The sequence below is a fragment of the Bos mutus genome, chromosome 6 (assembly GCF_027580195.1).
Source record: "Bos mutus isolate GX-2022 chromosome 6, NWIPB_WYAK_1.1, whole genome shotgun sequence".
NCBI classification, from domain to species: domain Eukaryota; kingdom Metazoa; phylum Chordata; class Mammalia; order Artiodactyla; family Bovidae; genus Bos; species Bos mutus.
Window position 1 is genome coordinate 31,388,002 of NC_091622.1, and position 21,548 is coordinate 31,409,549.

The following is a 21,548-nucleotide window of genomic DNA, read 5'->3' on the forward strand; positions in this document are numbered from 1 at the left end:
TCCAGATATTCAAGCTGGATTTAGAAAAGGCAGTGGGACCCAGGATCAAATTGCCAACAACCATTGGATCATCGAAAAAGCAAGAGAGTTCCAGAAAAACATCTATTTCTGCTCTATTGACTATTCCAAAGCCTTTGTGTGGATCAGAACAAACTATGAAAATTCTTCAAAAGATGGCAATACCAGACCCACCTAACCTGCCTCCTGAGAAACATGTATTCAGGTCTGGAAGCAACAGTTAGAACTGAACATGGTACAATATCCTGGTTCCAAATAGGGAAAGGAGTACCTGAGGGCTGTATATTGTCACCCTGCTTATTTAACTTATGTGCAGAGTACATCACGAGAAACGCTGGGCTGGAAGAAGCACAAGCTGGAATCAAGATTGCCAGGAAAAATATCAATAACCTTAGATATGCAGATGACACCACCCTTACGGCAGAAAGTGAAGAACTACGGAGCCTCTTGATGAAAGTGAAAGAGAAGTGTGAAAAAGTTGGCTTTAAACTCAATATTCAGGGAACTAAGATCATGGCATCTGGTTTCATCACTTCACAGCAAATAGATGCAGAAACTGTGGGAACAGTGAGAGATTTTATTTTTTTTTGAGCTCCAAAATCACTGCAGATGGTGACTGCAGCCATGAAATTAAAAGACACTTGCTCCCTGGAAGAAAAGTTATGACCAACCTAGACAGTAAATTAAAAAGCAGACATTACTTTGCCAACAAAGGTCCGTCTAGTCAAAGCTATGGTTTTTCCAGTAGTCGTGTATGGATATGAGAGTTGGACTATAAAGAAAGCTGAGTCCCAAAGAATTGATGCTTTTGAACTGTGGTGTTGGAGGAGACTCTTGAGTCCCTTGGACTGCAAGGAGATCCAACTAGTCCATCCTAAAGGAAATCAGTCTTGAATATTCATTGGAAGGAATGATGCTGAAGCTGAAACTGCAATACTTTGGCCACATGATGCGAAGAAATGACTCCTTGAAAAGACCCTGATGCTGGGAAAGACTGAAGTCATGAGGAGAAGGGGATGATAGAGGATGAGATGGCTGGATGGCATCACCGACTCAATGGACATGAGTTTGAGTAAACTCTGGGAGTTGGTGATGGACAGGGAGGTGTGTTCTGCTGCAGTCCATAGGGTCGCAAAGAGTCGGACACGACTGAGTGACTGAACTGAACTGAACTGAATACCTGTATTTTATCAATGTAGCGGAGTCTACTAGCTGTATAAACCTGGCTAAGTCACTTTAATTTCTCTATGTCCCAATTTCTACATGTTAAATGCAAAATAATAGTATGTACCTGAGAAGATTATTACGTAAATAATATAGAAGTGTGTTTGATAAATTATGAGAGCTTAATTAGTATGATCATCATAATCATTATCTCCATGATTATTTAATTTTTTTGGTTTATAATTCATCTAGAAATTATAATCATGCTCCTGTTCTTTTTTCAACTAAAGTTTATGAGGATTGCAAAACTCATGCTTGGAGATGTACATAGCTTTGGAAAATGCTTTTGTTAATTTGACTCAGTTATATTTCATTGCATGGCAACCCACTCCAGTATTCTTGCCTGGAGAATCCCATGGACAGAGGTGCCTGGTGGTCTACAGTCCATGGGGTAACAAAGAGTTGGAAACGACCGAGCAACTAAGCACAGCACGTATTTCTTTGACTAGTATTTGGGGAGTCAAGAGTTAAAGCAGCTGGTCTAGGTTCTGTCTACCCTCTTTTTGATATGCATATTTGTGTATGTGCTAACGGAGCAGCCCAGGGAGGGAGATAAAAGGAGGTAAATGAGTCTAATGCCCTTGTCAACTGCAACTCCAGGTAAAGGATGAGTAATATTTACTAGGAAGAAATGTCTTATCTATAAAAGCCCTTAGCAAGATGTTCCAGTCTAAAGAATTATAGTAAACAAACTCTGAATCAATGGACTAATGGTTTATGGCTCCCTGGAAAATGTCCTAAAGCTTTATACTTTCTAGGGCAAAAACAGAGATATTTCATAACGTAAATGCTCCGTATTGTGTGACATAGGCTTTCAAAGCCTTTTTTTGGACACAGAACATACATGTATGTCTGATGTAGGAAGAAAGGACTTGCAGAGCCATGCAGAATTTCAAATGAACTCTCTCTCCTTTGTCAGTGTCTCTTGATTGCCTTTATCTTTGATACGGTTAAACTATCCTATTCTGATAAGGGAATCCAATACTGTTATTCACTCAGTACTAATATTTCAAGGAGCCCAATTATCACTTAAGGTTTTAAAGACTGGGGTTTAAGGACAGTGGATCTGATTATCATAAATATCTCCAAATGAGAAATACTGTAGGAATTTGATTGACGAATATAGCTTGTATTACTAAACGTAATTCAAACTACTGGTATTCAGAAATCTTTTTATAAGTGCTTTTTATGCTTTCAATCACACATCTACTTCAGTAATGCTGCTGCTGCTGCTAAGTCACTTCAGTCATCTCCGACTCTGTGTGATCCCATAGACGGCAGCCCACCAGGCTCTGCCGTCCCTGGGATTCTCCAGGCAAGAACACTGGAGTGGGTTGCCATTTCCTTCTCCAATGCATGAAAGTGAAAAGCGAAAGTGAAGTTGCTCAGTCACGTCCGACCATCAGCAACCCCATGGACTGCAGACTTCCAGGCTCCTCCGTCCATGGGATTTTCCAGGCAAGAGTACTGGAATGACTTTAGTAATATTTCCAATTATATCAGAATCTTACATTTCTGACAGCACTTTATTTCCAGGAAAAGGAGGGTATCAATATACATATCAATATGATTGCTACATTGCAAAAATGCTATCCTCCTGAAAATTCTAAACTTTGGATAACCAGACTGCCTGGCATTGTATTATTATTATTCCCCATCGATACTCAAAGCCATTATCAGCCAGTCTCTTCTCTGGCTCATAGTTGGTACTGAGCAATACAGGCCAATTTAGTGCATATTGCACACGTTACAAAATTCCATAAATCAGTGAACCCACATTTAATTTACTATGGCCTCCACTTATCTTTTTTCACTTTTTTGACTTCATAATTTACCTGCTTTATGTTATATTCTTAATGAGCTGTTAGCATGTGTAATCAGTAAAACTTTCCTTCATGTAGCATAAAGGATGTTTAAGAGGTTAATATTTCAAGCAAATAAACCCTTTAACTGAAGCCCCTGCTTAACTACTCAGACTTGAACTCTCTGCTATTTGGTTGCCTAAGAATATTCTCATGTTTTTGAGCTTCTATTTTTCTCATCTATCCCCAGATCAACGTTGAAATTAGAGCACTGGTAAAAATGTGTGCTGGCCAGGTGGTAATGAGCAGTCATCATCTTTGTGCATGCATAGCTGCAGTCTTTTAATCTCTTGATACAGCTGATTCTAAACAAAATAAGCTAATGGGACATTAATAGTATGAATACCGCATACAGATAATTTTTAAATGTCCATTAAACTGACAGTAATAATTGCCTCCAGAGTAAACCTTTTGAAAAATATCAAGTAAAATCAGTTTGGATTTCATCATACACATTATATAGAAATACCAGTGTGCATCAAATATAAAAAGCAGAAGAGAAGAGGAAAGAGTAGATCAAAGGTTGGGAATAATTTACCACTGGATAATCAGTTCTTGAAAAGGCTTAAGTTTGATGCTCCCTTGTGGATAGGATAAGTTGGAAAAAAGAAGAAAAAAAATCTACTAAGTATTTATTTCACTCTCTTTATGAGGCTGAAGGGTTTATCCCTATTTTTGAAACTGGAAAGTAACTGAGATACACGTTTGGAAAGTCAAAGGAAACATCAAATATTTATGACACTTGTCTAATTTCCTTATACATATTCCTAGGTTCCTTGGAACTGCAGACATGCTTGATAACTAAAGACACCCTGGCAAATAAACTAGCCCAGCAAGGCAATGAACACACCGGGAGATGCCAGCCTCAGCAGTGTGTCCTGATGCCCTCATGTTTCTTCAGTTAATTTCAGTATGGAAAAATCCCTGAGAGAAAGAAAATACTATATTTCATACTCAGAAAAGAGACAGAATTTATATATAAGAACTAGAATACAATATGCCAAAAATAAATAAATAATAAAACATAAATATTTGTGCAAAATGGCTAGGAAAAGTTGAGTTGCCATATAACATTTATGCATATGTATATGTGTATACAGATATAGATATATTCATTCACCACTTCTGATGGCTCAGTGAGTAAAGAATTCGCTGGCAATGCAGAAGTTCCAGGATCAACCCCTGGGCTGGGAAGTTCCCCTGGAGAAGGAGATAGCAACTCACTCCAGTGTTCTTGCCTAGAGAATTCCTTGGACAGAAGAGCCTGGCGGGCTACAATCCAAAGGGTCACCAAGAGTCAGAAACAACTGAGTGACTAAAAATACATATTCATGCTTATAAGCATACATATACACTCAAGGATTCCTTCATAATAGAAACTTGAAGCAAACTGAGCAGGAAATAGGAACCTACTAACATTCTGGTCACACTACTTACATCACAGAGAAGAAACCAGTGCCCTGACAACTAGGTATCTGAGGAAACTGAACTAAAGCCTTCAAATTGTGCCTGATATTCTTCCTCTAGATCATGTAAGCTGTGTGTCAAATATAACATATGCAAATCACACTGCTCAAAAGATGTCTGTTGAACTAAATTAAATCAGAACAGATACCGTTTTATCCACTTTATGATTCAAATGCCCTGAAGTTGCAGGGAACATTGATGGGTCCACAGGAAGATTATTCTAAGGACACTGATTTGCATTTTTCAAAGCTCTTGTGGCAAAAAGTTTATTTGTACCCATTTCTGTCAAAAGGCTATCTCATATTCCAAGTCTGTACTGTTTCTGGTAAGTCACATTATGTTTTCCTAAATTCTCTTTCTCTCCTTCAGGTTTATAATTTTAAACAGTAACACAAAAAGCAAATAATATATTTATGTTACTCTAAATATACACAATAATATATTTTGTATATACTCTAAATATACACAATAAATATTTTGTATATACTCTAAATATACAAAATAATATATTTATGTTACTCTAAATATACACAATAATATATTTTGTATATACTCTAAATATACAAAATAATATATTTATGTTACTCTAAATATACACAATAATATATTTTGTATATACTCTAAATATACACAATAATATATTTTGTATATACTCTAAATATACAAAATAATATATTTATGTTACTCTAAAATACACAATAATATATTTTGTATATACTCTAAATATACAAAATAATATATTTATGTTACTCTAAATATACACAATAATATATTTTGTATATACTCTAAATATACACAATAATATATTTTGTATATACTCTAAATATACAAAATAATATATTTATGTTACTCTAAATATACAAAAATACAAAAACCAACAAGGGAAGATCAATCAGGACAAAGGAGTAAGACAATACAGACGTAAGACATAATACAGAAGAAGTAAGAAAGACTTACTTCTTATAAAACTTCCCTTAGGAGCACATCAAAAATATATTTACACGTGGAATTACTCTTCCTGAAAACTAACTGGAAAATAGCAGACAGCCTCATAAAACCAAGGCAGTAAGAAAGAATTCACATGTAATCAGGTAGGAAGAGAAGAGAAACAATCAGGTTAGGACCTGTGACCCTGGGAAGGGACTCAAAGGAAAAGAGAGATCACACGGGCAGACATCCTCCCTGGGGCGTGAGCAATTTACATCACATATTGGGCTCCTCAGGCCTGGGGTCTGACAAAGGGCAGAGCTGCCCCCTGGGTGGAGGGCTGCTGAGGAGGAGGGCTGTGGGAAGCCTGGACTGAGCCTGTGAAGAGTGTGCATGCTCTGGCTTGAGCCCAGGGCAGGGCAGAGAGGGCAGTGTGAGACTGTACTAGCAGCTGCCCAGCACATCGGAGAAGGCAATGGCACCCCACTCCAGTACTCTTGCCTGGAAAATCCATGGACAGAGGAGCCAGGTAGGCTGCAGTTCATGGGGTCGCTAAGAGTTGGACACGACTGAGCGACTTCACTTTCACTTTTTACTTTCATACATTGGAGAAGGAAATGGCAGTCCACTCTAGTGTTCTTGCCTGCAGAATCCCAGGGGCGGGGAAGCCTGGTGGGCTGCCATCTATGGGGTTGCACAAAGTCGGACACGACTGAAGCAACTTAGCAGCAGCAGACCTGGCACATAACCCAGCCTGAGCCTATCGAATGCTCCAACATTGCTTACGTCATGACTCAGTTCTGCACTGGATTGAGGACTGCCATGACTGAGGAAAGAGCTAAGCCTTGGAACACAAAGGAGACTCAGACCTGGGCAGCATCTAGGCAGGGAGGGGGCAGCCTTTTTTGGCACTTACACAGGTGTCACATCAGAGGCAGCCTGGATCTCTGTCTACAGCCAACCTTCTGTAACCCATGCCCCACAATGCTCTGAGAGCCGACATGGGCCCCTGCTGCTCCAGCACTGCTCTCCCGTGGGGCCGGGATCCCAGAGCTGTGGGAGGGAGAACACTGACTTAAAGGGAAAGGAGTCATCACGGATCCAGACTTCAGAGCTTCTGCTCCAGCAACTTTGGATCTGACCCCATACCAAATAGGGTGCATCACATGAAGCTTAGGAACTTTACCATGGTCTACAAAACCTTTCCTAATCTTTCCCCTGTCTATCTGTTTTAGCCAATGAAGAGCCATGTTCCTGTTGTGTTTCTATTCCAGCCCCCTCAGTCTTTTTTCAGATGCTTAAATATGCCAAACTCTTTTTTCCTCCAAACCTACTTACATTATATTGCTCTTGCATCAGATATTCTCCTCTATAACCCTGCAATATATGCAATACACTCCTCTTTCCTTTTCTGGATAATGCCTATTCATCATAAATGTTTCCGCTTATCTATCACTCTTATGCCTAAGTAGGTCCTCCAGTCACATACTTCCAGAACAGTTGGTATTTCCCCTTTTGTCGAACAGATCACACTTATAATTATTTTTGATATTTCTATTTTTCTTCCTTTTTCTGTGATCTCACAGTACAGCATATGGTAGTTCAGTTCAGTTCCGTTCCGTTCAGTCGCTCAGTCGTGTCCTGCTCTTTGCGACCCCATGAATCGCAGCACGCCAGGCCTCCCTGTCCATCACCAACTCCCAGAGTTCACCTAGACTCATGTCCATCGAGTCGGTGATGCCATCCAGCCATCTCATCCTCTGTCGTCCCCTTCTCCTCCTGCCCCCAATCCCTCCCAGCATCAGAGTCTTTTCCAATGAGTCAACTCTTCCCATGAGGTGGCCAAAGTACTGGAGTTTCAGCTTTAGCATCATTCCTTCCAAAGAACACCCAGGGCTGATCTCCTTTAGGATGGACTGGTTGGATCTCCTTGCAGTCCAAGGGACTCTCAAGAGTCTTCTCCAACACCACAGTTCAAAAGCATCAATTCTTTGGCACTCAGCTTTCTTCACAGTCCAACTCTCACATCCATACATGACCACTGGAAAAACCATAGCCTTGACTAGACGGACCTTTGTTGGCAAAGTAATGTCTCTGCTTTTGAACATGCTATCTAGGTTGGTCATAACTTTCCTTCCAAGAAGTAAGCATCTTTTAATTTCATGGCTGTAGTCACCATCTGCAGTGATCTTGGAGCCCCCAAAAAATAACGTCTGACACTGTTTCCACTGTTTCCCCATCTATTTCCCATGAAGTGATGGGACCAGATGCCATGATCTTCGTTTTCTGAATGTTGAGTTTTAAGGCAACTTTTTCACTCTCCTCTTTCACTTTCATCAAAAGGCTTTTTAGTTCCTCTTCACTTTCTTTCATAAGGGTGGTGTCATCTGTATATATCTGAGGTTACTGATATTAGTAGTACTCAATAAATATTTGAGTGAATATATACCATATAAGAATTATTTTTAATATTTTTGCCATTTTAAAGAATACTCTTTTAGATACCAATATGTATCAGTGTACCTCTTTTAGGATAATATGTATCACCACGTATCAAGTTGATACTAAAAGATCTGAGATACAGACACACATGTTGATATATTTTATTTTCCCACAGTAGGTACTGAAAATAACTACCACAAAGGATTTAGTAGAAATTGATCAATTAAACCATTGTGGAAGTATTTAAGGATCTATCAAATCTTGTTAGGCTTACTTGTATCGAATATATGCAAAATGTCAGTGCTTTTATATGTAATCACATATTTTGAGTGTAATAGTTTTCTTAGTTTGTTCTTTAATTAAACAAAAGATGTAAGCATATTCTTTATAAAACTCAGCTCTGATTCTGTCACTTATCTATGCCCTCAAATTCTTTAAAATCTTTCATTTATCTACAAAATTAATTCCTTTCCTCAACCTTTTTCCAGTCTCAACTACTCTACGTGTCCTGTGCACTCTGGTAAATTAATCAATCTTTGTCAGTGTCTATGTGACTTATTGCAATAGATATGTCAGCTACAGTGCTTCTACCACCCCAAATATGTGCCTCTCCATAACTTTACATTCATTGTTGTTTAGTCACTAAGTCCTTTCTGACTCTTTGCAACCCCATGGACTGATTTTCAAGTTAAGAGGCTACCAGTTCCACGCCATTTTTTCTATTTTTTTTCTTGGTTTGGGGTCAGGTTCCTCAGAAAACAGCTCTGAGATGGAGATTTGCTGGTGTCTAGGAGGGTTCCTTCAAGTGCTCCTATGGAAAGTATATGCAAGGAAATGTGGCAAGGGGGAATGGACAGAGGGAAAGGCTTAAGTGCAGCACAACTTCTACAGCAGCTCAGGTGACTCCATGGGCCAGTCTGTAGGTGCAGTATCTCTTCATAGTTAACCCAGATGGAGGCCAGGCACTCAGACCTTCCTAGCTCTGCAACGACCAGCCAATGTGCACATGCTCTTCCAGAAAAGGAGTACAGCAGAACTCCTCTGCCAAGAGAGGTCCTAGATGGACTCAGCTGCGTGTCCTCCCTAAAAGGAATACCTGAGCCATGAAGCATAGATCCGATCTGCATCACACATAGTAGACTCTGCTAAGATTCCATAGAATTCTATTTTTACCACATTTGAGGCTCTTTATTATCTCTCACCTTAGAGTATACCTTTGTGTATACTTATTAGCCATTATTCACAACTAGGTTCTAAATAGCTTTTTGGGAAATCACACAAAAGCATTGAACAATAGAGTCCATGTTACAGGCATTTGATAAATATCTGTTAAAAGAATGATAAATGTATCAATGAACAAAGTGTATTCTTGGAAACTGTTACAAAATTAACAGTAAGAAAAAATAGAAAATGCCATTTAATCATAGAGCAAGTCTGTAAATAAAAATAACACACCCACGTTGCATGGGTGCAATGCTATTCCACAACCTGTAAGAAAGACACTACAGCTGTATGGATAACAGATTAAACTGACTTCTAAATATCCAGGGAACTGATTTTCAGACTGTGGTTCTGAGAACTGATCGTGGTGGGAGTCCATCTGGAGATTCTCTCCCATTCTCTTCCAGCGCAGTCCTGCTTGTATTCGCTTTACTTATTTTGTTTAAAATGTTTGAAAGCTTGCTGTAGGGTAAGTAACATCAACAAACTTAAATTACACAGTCTGAATACTCCTTACCAAAATATACAGTTAAATGTAGCATCTTATAATAAAGAATGCATACATGTGAAAATAAACTTTTCACCCAAAGAGTTGTTAAAAAATGCAGTCAAGGGTTTTGGAATAGTCTTTTACAGACTCATCAATGTACACACCAACTTCAGGGTATTTGAAAAGGCCATATTAAAAATACAGTATTGTTTATATAATATCAACACACGGTGCCTCTACCCCTGATTCTTGGTATGCGTGTGTGTATTTTCTTTGCTGAGCTTGTGCTCAGTCGTGTCCGACTCTTTGCAACTCCCTGTATGATAGCCCTCCGAGCTCCTCTGTCCATGGAATTTTGCAGGCAAGCATACTGGAGTGGGTTGCCAATTCCTACCTTAAGGAATCTTCCCAACCCAATGATCAGACTTGCATCTCCTGTCCCCCTGCATTGGCAGGGGAATTCTTTACCACTGTGCCAGTTGGGAAGATTCAATAATTTTGATTTGAGGTAAACAGACACTACTTCCAAGAACAACAAAACAGATAAATTGTATGGTACCTAGAATATAACACAGGAAACCAGAAATCTTGATATTTAAAACTGATTTGCTGTGTAACCAGCCCTTAATAATTCTTTTATTTTTTCTGAGACTCAGTTTTCTCTATCTTAAAATTGCAGAAAATAGGTTGCTGCTGCTGCTGCTAAGTCACTTCAGTCGTGTCTATAAGATTATTTTATCTTGCTATTGTAGAATTGCATGAGTTACTAATAAATGTTTTAAGTATAAAGAGAGGATATAGTCTTTACACAATCTAAAAAAATCTCTTTTCAAATTATGCCCTTGATATATTTAACAGCAGAACACTGTAGCACTTTTATTAAACCAAGATGGTGTTTATCACCAAAATTATACAAGTTTGGAACTGGAAACTAAAGTAATTAGCCAATAAAAGTTTTCTTTTATTGTTATTTTTAAAATTCTATCATTTATTTGGGGAAAAGCTTTATATCTTAGGATAAAATGGCAGAAATTAACCTAGAACGTAATCATTTCCTATCATTTAATTCTGATTTTATAGTAGCCATGAGAACAAGCCTCTGAGGAATTACAGTGAATGCTTTAACAGGGAAAATGACTCTGTCTAAGCCTTATCTCATATTATAAAACCCCAAGCACATAGATGATTGCTATTAGGAAGTTAAACACAAAAGCTATGACCCAGAATGCCATATTCAAAAGATTGATATCCTGCTCTCTATATAGATTCAAAGTCCTGTTGCTAACAAAAGACACTTCAAGAAAATTATCTTGACTGTATATATTGTAAATTGGAACCATGTTTTTACTTATTACAAAATGTGGGAAAAAAACAACAAAAAAGAAAACACATTTTACTAAGAAAAACTGAACCCAGGCTAGAAAAATTTTATGAAACCAAACAGAGACTAAGAATGTCTTTCTGTTGGCCCCTCTACCACAATATATGGCAGCAAGGGCAGTGACCAAGCGCAGCGGAGCTGAACACACTGCACTGCTCACCAGAGCTCCAGAGCAAGCAAGTAGCTTTTTCAATCACCATCGAAAAATCGTCATCAGCCAAGGCATACCATGCTTTGTCAAATATAATATCTTTGGTAATTGCTGTGTCAGATTGTCCCCCAACATCTTCCAAAAGTTATGAGTATCTTTGGCCTGGTGTTTTATTCTTAGATAAAATAAATTTTCTCAGTGCTTCAGCTAACTCTTCTTTCCATTTAGGACAGATGGCGCTCATTTCTATAGTAACAATAGATATGTCCTCAGTGCCAGTCTAGGGGTTAACAGTATACTGCTAATAGCCTCTTTATGGAGGTCTGTTTCTTTACTTCAACTTTATTTGAAAATCATACTTTGGCATGGGCTTCAACTAAGCCATTGTAATGATTTCTGCTATTGAGGATATGCAAAAACCATCCTTCCACTCCTGCAGCTTCAGTGACAGCCTGACTGGCTTCCTGAGTTAACCTCGGCATCCAGGGCTGTGACAGCATGGCCCTTCAGCATGGCTGTATCCATGCACTCTTGTGCTTGCTTCCTGCTCTGGTGGTACAGAGTCATGTAGGAGAGAGCCAGATGCCTGCCACAGGCTCTAACCTGAGGTCTAACACAAGGAAGATAAAACTGAACTTTGATAATAACGTGTGTCGTCACTGGATATTTCTCAATGTGTGTTTTATTAATGTATTTATTTTTAGCATTACACTGAGAGTCAATGGGCTTCCCTGGTGGCTCAGATGGTAAACTATCTGCCTGCAGTGCAGGAGATCTGGGTTGGATCCCTGGGTTGGGAAGATCCGCTGGAGAAGGGAATGTCCACCCACTTCAGTATTCCTGCCTGGAGAATCCCATGGACAGAGAAGTCTGACCAGCTTCTCTGTTGGACATGACTGAACAACTAATATACACACTGAGACTCAGTAGAATTTGCTACTTCCAGGAGAAGGCAATGGCACCCCACTCCAGCACTCTTGCCTGGAAACTCCCATGGACGGAGGAGCCTAGTGGGCTGCAGTCCATGGGGTCGCTGAGGGTCGGACACGACTGAGCGACTTCACTTTCACTTTTCACTTTCATGAATTGGAGAAGGAAATGGCAACCCACTCCAGTGTTCTTGCCTGGAGAATCCCAGGGACGGCGGAGCCTGGTGGGCTGCCATCTATGGGGCCGAACAGAGTCAGACATGACTGAAGTGACTTAGCAGCAGCAGCAGCAGGATATATGTTCATGCCTTGAGCTGGCAAGTAACCTCAAGCTTTTAGATGAGGAGAGTCAGCTGTTCCCTGACTTTGAGCAGTACTGGTTTTGTACTTTGATTCATCTTCTTAAGTATCAATACAGCATATGCCACTGTCACTCAGGAAAAGGGCACCAGTCTGCAGTACCAGCCATCCCCTCTCAGGGTCTTTCACTACATATACTGTCAGGCCAACATCACTGAAACCCTTCCCAGGCGTGCACTGGTCCCAGGGAACCAGGCTGTACCCATACTGCAGCAGCTGGGACTTGCTGGCCCCAGGGTTGCCACACAGCAGGAGGCTGATCTCAGCATGAAATCTGCCTCTTCCTGTGTGACTAAAACCCTTTTCTATTTCCCGGAAAAGCTGGAGTGATTTCCTTTTTGAAATCTTTCTGTTCTTAATTGCTTGGACCTGAGGCTGAAGCAAATCTCTTATAAATGCTTGTTTTTCTGGAAAGTTTTTTAAGCAATTTCACATGCTTCTCTGAAAAAGTTTCTGTTCTGCTTCTTTATCTCCTTCATGCAGACACTTTGCCTCCGTTTTCTGATAATGAATGATACCAATGAGGGTTCTGTCAGCAGACTTCACATGACTCATTCCTGGATTGATTCAATAGGAACAGCTGGATAGATGCCTGTAATGTTCACTCTGTCCCCAAGATGAACCTTGTCAACAATATCATTGTGAGCAAAAGGATGTCACCATGAGGCATCTGCCCTGCAAGCATATTTTCAGGAGACTCTCGGAGTCTGATCCTCTGCTTGTCAGAGAACACAAGGCAGTTGTGGGTCAGCACCACACTGGGGGGGGCAGCAGGCACATTTGCAGGCTCAGTGGTCTGACCCGGCCCATCTCTACCAGGACAGTGTGGGTGCACACCCGACACTGGAAGGAGGCCCCGTACGTCTCTGGAATCAGCTAGGACATCCTGATCATCATGACACGGATGGTGAAAAGCTGACCGATGTCTTCCGGATTCAGTTTCTCATAATCAACACACTGAATGGATCTACTTGAATCTGATGTTCTAAGACTGAGTCAGGTTAACTGTCAAAGATCTCATTGATAGCCATGTTAAACGTTAGGATAACTTATAGTGGGAGGCAGGTGAGCTGTCTGTATGGATTTTTGTCAAATGATTTTAAGTGTTTGCAGTTTACATTTAAAAATGGCTCCCTAATAATAATTGTTTTCCCAAGTAAGTGTATGTATAGAGGTTCAACAGTATTGATGGCAATATTTTCATCTTTAGCCAGGTCAATAAAACCCCGAAAATTTGCTTTGCAGGTTTCCATATTTACATCTGTTCCTCAAATCACATGTTTTTGTCCTGGAAACTGCTCACTGACCATTCTATTTTCTGTTGTTGGCCCATACTGCAAAACCACCTACAGACACTTTTGTGCAGACCCCAGGTCAGGCCTCTGCCTCATGGGTATGCCTGTAACACCACTGTTGGGGTTTCCTCTGTCTAAGAGCTGAGAGTAACATATGTTGTTTGGTGAACCAAGAACAAAACCAGGAGGAATCCCTGAAGAGTGCATCAGAGGAGAGCTGGAAAATACTATGTCCTGTGCAACAGGGCTCTGCCAGCCAGTTCCAGGCCTGGCCAACCTCATCTACAGCTCTGTTACATGGGTAGAATCCTGGCATCATGGTCTCTGACACAGAGAAAGCCTGGCTCCCTCACTTGCAGGAAGGGAAGTTTACTGCTCCAAAGCCTGAAGGACTCCAAGGGTACCTGGTAGATTACGTTCCCAAATGTCCCAAGAAAATAGTTTTTCAAAGCTTTAAAAAAATTTAAAGAATTAGAATTAAGTACTGAGGATTTTTTGAGGATAATATAAATATGTATTTAAAAAATAAGGGAATAAACTACAAAGAAAGAAGAATCCAGAGTTATATATCAAAAGTCGGTCAGGTCAGTTCATTGTATCTACGATAACTAGTTTAAAAATATAATGGAAACATATCCAATCCATTATAGTGTGTGCATACACACACAAACACACAGGTGAGCATATTCAAAACCTTGTAAAATTTCAGCAATGAAACAATGAAAACACATACAAAGAATACTATAAATCTTTACTGAGGCTTATAAGAAGATGACTATATAGATAGATACCATGTCTATGAATGAAAGGCTCATTATTTTAAAAATTATAACTTTCTCAAAAATAATCTATAAAATCCATATAAATAACAACAGCTTGGGGGTGCTGATATTCTCTGAAAGAAATGATCACTTGAAAATTAATCTCTTATTATTGAAAAAAGAAGATAAATACAGAGATATCCACTCTACCAATTCACAAAATTGCTGCAGATGGGTACTGCAGCCATGAAATTAAAAGAGGCCTGCTCCTTGGAAGAAAAGATATGACTAACCTAGACAGCATATTAAAAAGTAGAGACATTACTTTGCTGACAAAGGTCCATATAGTCAAAGCTATGGTTTTTCCAGTGGTCATGTATGGATGTGAGAGTTGGACCATAAACAAGGCTGAGTGCCGAAGAATTGATGCTTTTGAACTGTGGTGTTGGAGAAGACTCTTGAGAGTCCCCTGGACTGAAAGAGATCCAACTAGTCAATCCTAAAGGAAATCAGTCCTGAGTATTCATTGGAAGGACTGATGCTGAAGCTGAAACTCCAATACTTTGGCCACAAAGATCTGCAAAGATCTGACTCATTAGAAAAGACCCTGATACTGGGAAAGATTGAAGTCAGGAGAAGGGGATGACAGAAGATGAGATAGTTGAGAGAAAAGATGGGATAGATGAGAAAGTGATGGCATCACTGACTCAATGGACATGAGTTTGAGCAGGCTCTGGGAGATGGTGAGGACAGGGAGGACAGGTGTGCTGCAGTCCATGGGGTCTCAAAGAGTCCATGGGGTCTCAAAGAGTCAGACATGACTTAGTGACAGAACAACAACAACAAGATAAATTATAAAGCTGCAACACAAGAGTTCCCTGGAAACCACCACCTCCTTCTTACTGGACATTATAGTGCTCATGTCAAATGCATTGTTTTTTTTTTTTTTTTTAAGTCCTTTTATCTCATCCACATAATGAGAATGCAAATTAATTGAGGGGCAGACATTCACTCTTTTAATTCTTTGTACTCCTTGCACTGGAAATCCCCGATGGCTCAGCAATAAAGAATCTGTCTTTTGATCCTTGGGTCCAGAAGATCCTCTGGAGTAGGAAATCGTAACCTGCTCCAGTATTCTTGCCTGAAAAACCCCATGGACAGAGGAGCCTGGCAGTCTATAATCCATAGGGTTGCAAAGAGTAGGACAAGACTGAGCAACTGAAAACGCACTGCTCATATTAGTACATAGGCTTTGTAAAGTGTACAGCACATGGTCAGATTATAGGCATGTAGTGGCTACTTGAATGCAATTAAGAATTTTTTCACTAGAATATTCCCATTGAAATAAAGAGCCTGACCTCATCTGTGATGTTTAGCAGCTGACTTCTTTTTAAGCTGCCTTTCTTATTAGGCCCTACATATGGACAGGCTGATCAAGAAAGCCCATCATGGATCTCCTTCTTTGAAACCCCTGGAAAATTTAAGCCTATAAAATCTCCAGCCCAAGTAAATGGGAACTATTCTCAGCTTGTCTCTAAACTACTACAACTGTCCCACCCGTTCACAGCATTCTGCTCCAGCCAGCCTGGGCCTGCATGGGCCCACTCTGCTTTATTCGAGGTCCTGTGCGAGTAGTAAATTATCTTGTTTTGTGAAGTGTCATCAGCGTGGACATCTAAATGGGATAACCAAAACACTCAGGTGAGGCAAAGTAATATGATTGGAAAAACATGACTCTGTTTTCAAGCCTAATTCAAAATGTGAGAAAAAAAATAAGGAAACAGAACTTTTGTTATCATACATATCATTCAAACTTAGCCTTTAGATATAGAATATAGATATATTCCTTTGAAAAAATGCTACTGGCTTGAAAGTTTACAGGAAAAAATATACAAATATTCTCCCAAACAAAACTTCATAATTATCATATAAAATCATTGTTTTGATTATAAATTTTCTAACAGAAACATTTTACATATTGAATTGCTCCATAAGAAATACCTACATATTATAGTGTCTCTTCTTCCCTCCTACAGATACTTTCACTAAATAAGTGTCTCCTAAGCAACCTCCCAAACTATTATTCTGTCTTTGTGTGACAGCTTCCAAAGAATGAATATATTCAGGTTCCTGCATCCAAGCCAAGGCATGAATTAATAAATTGGCAGGATCGGAACCATGTTCAACAACCTCCCTTGGATTCATACCTGCCAACTCTCCGTAGAAATAGAGCTGGGGGATTTTGGCAACACCTTGAGTTTAGATTTGACTTATTCATTTTTCACTTAAAAAATCCTCCTCTGCCAATGTATTCAATGAATTTAATTTTCAAGCACTTCAGTTGATAAGAGCCTAAATTCTCATTAAAGTGATTCTTCTGCAAAGAGGATACAGCATCAAGTGGAAAATGCAGGCTTTTCTCTAAGAGAAACATATTTTTCCCTCCACTTCCTGGTTTTTGTACATCTAGTTCCCTTTTAATGTTAATTTTTAGATTTTTCTCTGGCATCTCTAAACACTTCATATTTCATTTGACTAGCTATTTCTTTTACTATTTCAGGAAAAAAGGCAAATGCTTGCAGTAAGAAAAAGGATGCATAAAATGAAGACTATAAACTTCCAAATGACTGTCTCCTTTGTGTAAAGGGTACAGGGGAAATTTGTTTGTTTTATTAATCATTTCATTTTAAATCCGAGAAGCTGTGTGAGACAAATGGAAAATGCCAGCAAGGATGACATGACAAAGAGGCTAATAAACTGCTGGATGCTTATAACTGTGAGAGGAGCTAAGCAACATAAACTGCCTTCTGGGAACGGAGCGGGTAGCTGAGCTAAAGCAGGTCACAGGCAGGCTAAATACCACACTGACAGTGAAGAAGAATGCCATCAAGTACCCCTACATAGCTCACAAATGCACCAAAATATTGACTGTTTATGACTTATATTATTATTGTAAGGCAAATTAAAGATCACATCCAATGTTTTACCACATGTCGTCTAACTGAAAAACACCTAGATCTAGTGTTTATTTTTTTCAGGGGATGATAGAGAAAAAAAATGACTTTCTGTACTTTGTGACAGATACTGAATAATTTGAGCATCTCTGACACTAATGATACAATGAAGGTGAAATAAAATATTTCAATGATTAATTTTTTATCTGCAGAAAATTTCCTTTTGAATAAATAAATCACATAGACATGTTGTTTTCTGACCTTGAAATTTTTCAATATTTATTTCGATTTTATTTATTTTTGGCTGTGCTGGGTCTTTGTTGCTGTGTGGGTTTTTTCCTATAGTTACAGAGAGCAGGGGCTACTCTCTAGCTGTGGTGTGATTGGTAGTTGTGGCTCGAGGGCTCTAAAGCACAGGTAAAGTAGTTGTGGCTCACAGGCTTAACTGCCCCATGGCATGTGGGATCTTCCTGAACTATGGAGCGAACCTGTGTCCCCTACACTGCAAGGCAGATTCTTAACCACTGAGGCACTGGGGAAGCCCTTGATTTTTTTTTTTTAATATTTAATTTATCCATTGCACTATTTTGTGCTCTGCATAGGCAGCAATATTAGTGAAGAAAAAAATCCTAAAATATATCTTTTCAATGACTTATTGTTTCTCTTTGCATAAAAATTAGGAAGACCAAAATGCTAGTCAGACACACGGTTGCCAGGGGGTAAGAGATGTGGGAATGGGATGGATTGGGAATCTGGGATTAGCAGATGTAAACTATTATATATAGGATGGATAGACAGCTGTATGGCATAGGAAACTATATTCGGTATCCTGTAATAAACCATAATGGAAAAGTTTATTAAAGAAAGAAATGTGTATATGTGTATAACTGTGTCATTTTAGTGTACAGCAGAGATTGGCACAACATTGTAAAATCGACCATACTTCAATAAAAAAATAAAATTAACAACGACAACAAACTAACGGATGAATTTTGAAAAAAGAAATGCTAGTTCGAAGTTACCTTCTTGATGGTCTCCAGCATGGAGCGCCCTCCCTGCCAGGGCTTGGAGTTCTTTCTGATACATGACAGACTAGCCATGCTGTGCCACTTCCGGTCCTCCAGCTTCTTATGAAAAGCGTTAGCAAGCAGAAGCACCGTGTCGTATATGTAAAGGTTTGAAATCTGAAAAGACATTAGACAGTAATCATCAGAATCAGAGATGCCAACCATCAAGAATAAGGAGAAAAGTATCAGCTCCGTTGCTTCTGTTCATGTCATAGATAGCCGGTTTACAGGGTTATTTATTAAGCAGAAGGTTTCCTTTTTTTCATTTCCTGGGCAATTTTGCTATTGAGAATGAAGTCTTGTCTGATTGTATGCCTCAACTGCTTTTTCAGCTTATTTAGGTGTGAGAGAGATGATAAAAAAGAGGAGTTTCGACAGAGGCAAGGCTGTTAGTGTCAGACCTTAGAAAATCACTGGTCCTTATTTCTTTCTGAGGAAGTAAGGATCTAAGGGCTTAAGATTGGAAGGGAAAATGAATAATACATTTTCTGAAGATGTCATATTTTTGCATTCTGGTTTTTCAGATGGAGAAATATCCACTTGATTTTACATGGAAGATGAGTGTCATAGGTGCCGGATGTCACCATTTGCCTATATGTTTGTGTCTATGGCGATTCAGTAATGAAAAAGTGAGAGGAAACAGCACCATTCATAAACATTACAATGGTCAAGGGTCTATACAAAATTATATACAGGTGCATTGCAATTAATAAGACAAATACCATAAACTGCTGTTTGTGAATGTGTGTTTATATTAATGATTTCTTCTTCTAAGGTAATCATATTAACTTCCCTCTACATAGATTTTAAAATAAATCACACAAATATTTGATACACTGTATTGCACTCTTACAGTTTGCCAGAATCACTGTCCTCACTGTTAATTACCAACATTTTTTAAATAATTTAGAAATAACATTTTAAAAATACAGATACCATGAGATATCCAAGGTCAACAACAGTGGTTTAACGTTATATCATTTCCTCTCTGAAGAAAAAAAAAATCAATATAAAATAAAAAATGAGAACTCAACATAGCTATAAAGAATAAATCCATTTTAAGCATGTAAGTCTTCTCAGATATTTAGGAATCTTGTTATCACATTTTTTTCTTGAAATAAAGGGGACAGTACTTTGATTGCCCTTTGCTTATAATTAATCATGAAGGAATCTTATGAAATTTTCTGCCCACATCACAGCATGCTACCAAACAACTATTAGGATGATGAGAATTTGAACAACTGTTAATAAGCACTTCCTAACAGTGCCTTTGAATTTTCTAACTAGGTAAATCTTTAACCACTTGTTTTTTTAGACTTTCCTTTAAAGAGACTTTCAACACTCTTATGCACCACATGAAATATCAGTTTGTTCTTTATAAGGAAATATTTGGACAGGCCATTCTCATCTTGGCCCCCACCCCATCAGATAATTCCTAGAGAAACGCCTGTAACTGGCAATGAATGAAGAGTAATGCTTGAAGTTAAAAGTAGCTGATGGAATGAACTTCATCTGAATCAGACTGAATACCCAAAAGGGAAATCTAGAAGAAACGTGAAGGATGAATGAGTTGTATCCAAAAGTCTGGGGCAAATCTTTGGATATTTCTCAATAATCTACAATAATTTGACCTTTTCTAAAACCTCTCATGACTCCACTGCCTCAAACTCTCTTGCTCTAAGCAATCTAACTTTATTTTGTTTCACCCTCTGACTGATTGCTTCAAGCATGTAGATGAGATAGTTGTGGGAACATCCTCTGAAGTCTCTTTATCTGTCTCTAACTAGTTAACGTTCTCTCGTACTCAATCCATGGGTCACAGGCTGGGTGAATCCTACCCTGACAGCTTCTCAGGATTCTCCCCACTCCCAGGCTAGGTGGGCAGTTCTTGTTTTATCTCTCGGAACACTCAGTGCATATCTCTATTGAAGCATATCAGAATGCTAAGACTTCTTTTAAATTGCTTTTCACACAGAATATAAGTTCCTTCTGGATAGGGGCTCATATTGCAATATTTTTGCCTTTTGCACTTTTTGTTTCCCTTATTTTTTATTTCCTCTTGACTTAGCCCAGAGTCTAGCACATATTTGGTTTTTGATAAATAGTTGTCAAAGAAAGAAAGTCAAAGAAAAGAAAGTCTAGTTTAACATCAGTTAGGTTTAACAGAAGTCAAGATGTGAGCGATCCGACAACTGGTGACACTTCTTACGGCACAGTCTCCTTTGCGTATCTAGAGGCATGCACTTTAGCATCCATGCTGGGCTGAAAGGTCAGTGATTTGTAGTCAATACGTGACAAGTGTTTTTGACAAATGACTGCCTCTCTTTGTTTGCTCACATCCCAAACTGCAGAATCAAAAGGGGGAGATGACATTCTCTGAGCTTTCCATTATCCCTTCTTTTACTTCTTTCTTAGCAAATTCCTATTCTCCTTTGAGGTCTGTGCTCTTTACCATGGCACACATTACAGCCCCTCTCTGCCATTACCTACTGACCTCTTGGTCACTTTTTATTCAGATGAACTTTGCTTCTACTCTGGTATGACAAGAACAAGTGACTATTTATTAGACACAAATGAACAACTCCTCTAACATCTTAAATGTCAGCATCCCACCATTTGACCAATCGTTTCTATCTGCTCTAACAACATTTGTTTTCGACTTTACTGAACCATCAACATTAACCTCCTCTACATGCCAACTTTCCAATATCTGACACCTTCTTTGACGTGCTCTGAAACATTCTCCTTCCTTTAGTAGTTGATTGCCTGGTATAATTTCTAGGCAGCTCTTCATCTCAGCATTCTTCCTCTGTCTTTCTCTTATTTTTCAGTGTTTCTGTTGAAAGTTTAATACTCAGAACTAACTTTATTTGCAGATGTGAACTGACTAGGAGAGATGTGGATAAAATGTTATCTTTCTTGATCTTAACAAAATGCTTCTGACACAGAGACTGAGATAACATTAGAATGGTTTGGAGCAAATATTACTTCTGCTATGT

The 21,548-nt window shown here is 38.9% G+C and overlaps 1 protein-coding gene and 1 pseudogene across 1 annotated transcript in view; both read right to left on the reverse strand.

The window, feature by feature from the left end:
* The window catches only part of LOC102267443 (glutamate receptor ionotropic, delta-2), a 233,482-nt gene that overhangs the window by 57,212 nt on the left and 154,722 nt on the right, over nucleotides 1–21,548 (reverse strand). Inside the window, exon 5 of the mRNA XM_070371886.1 lies at nucleotides 18,505–18,666. Coding sequence (XP_070227987.1) covers nucleotides 18,505–18,666 — 162 coding nt within the window. The remainder of the gene's footprint in view (nucleotides 1–18,504; nucleotides 18,667–21,548) is intronic.
* LOC106701313 (DNA replication licensing factor MCM4 pseudogene) lies at nucleotides 6,427–14,049 on the reverse strand (annotated as a pseudogene).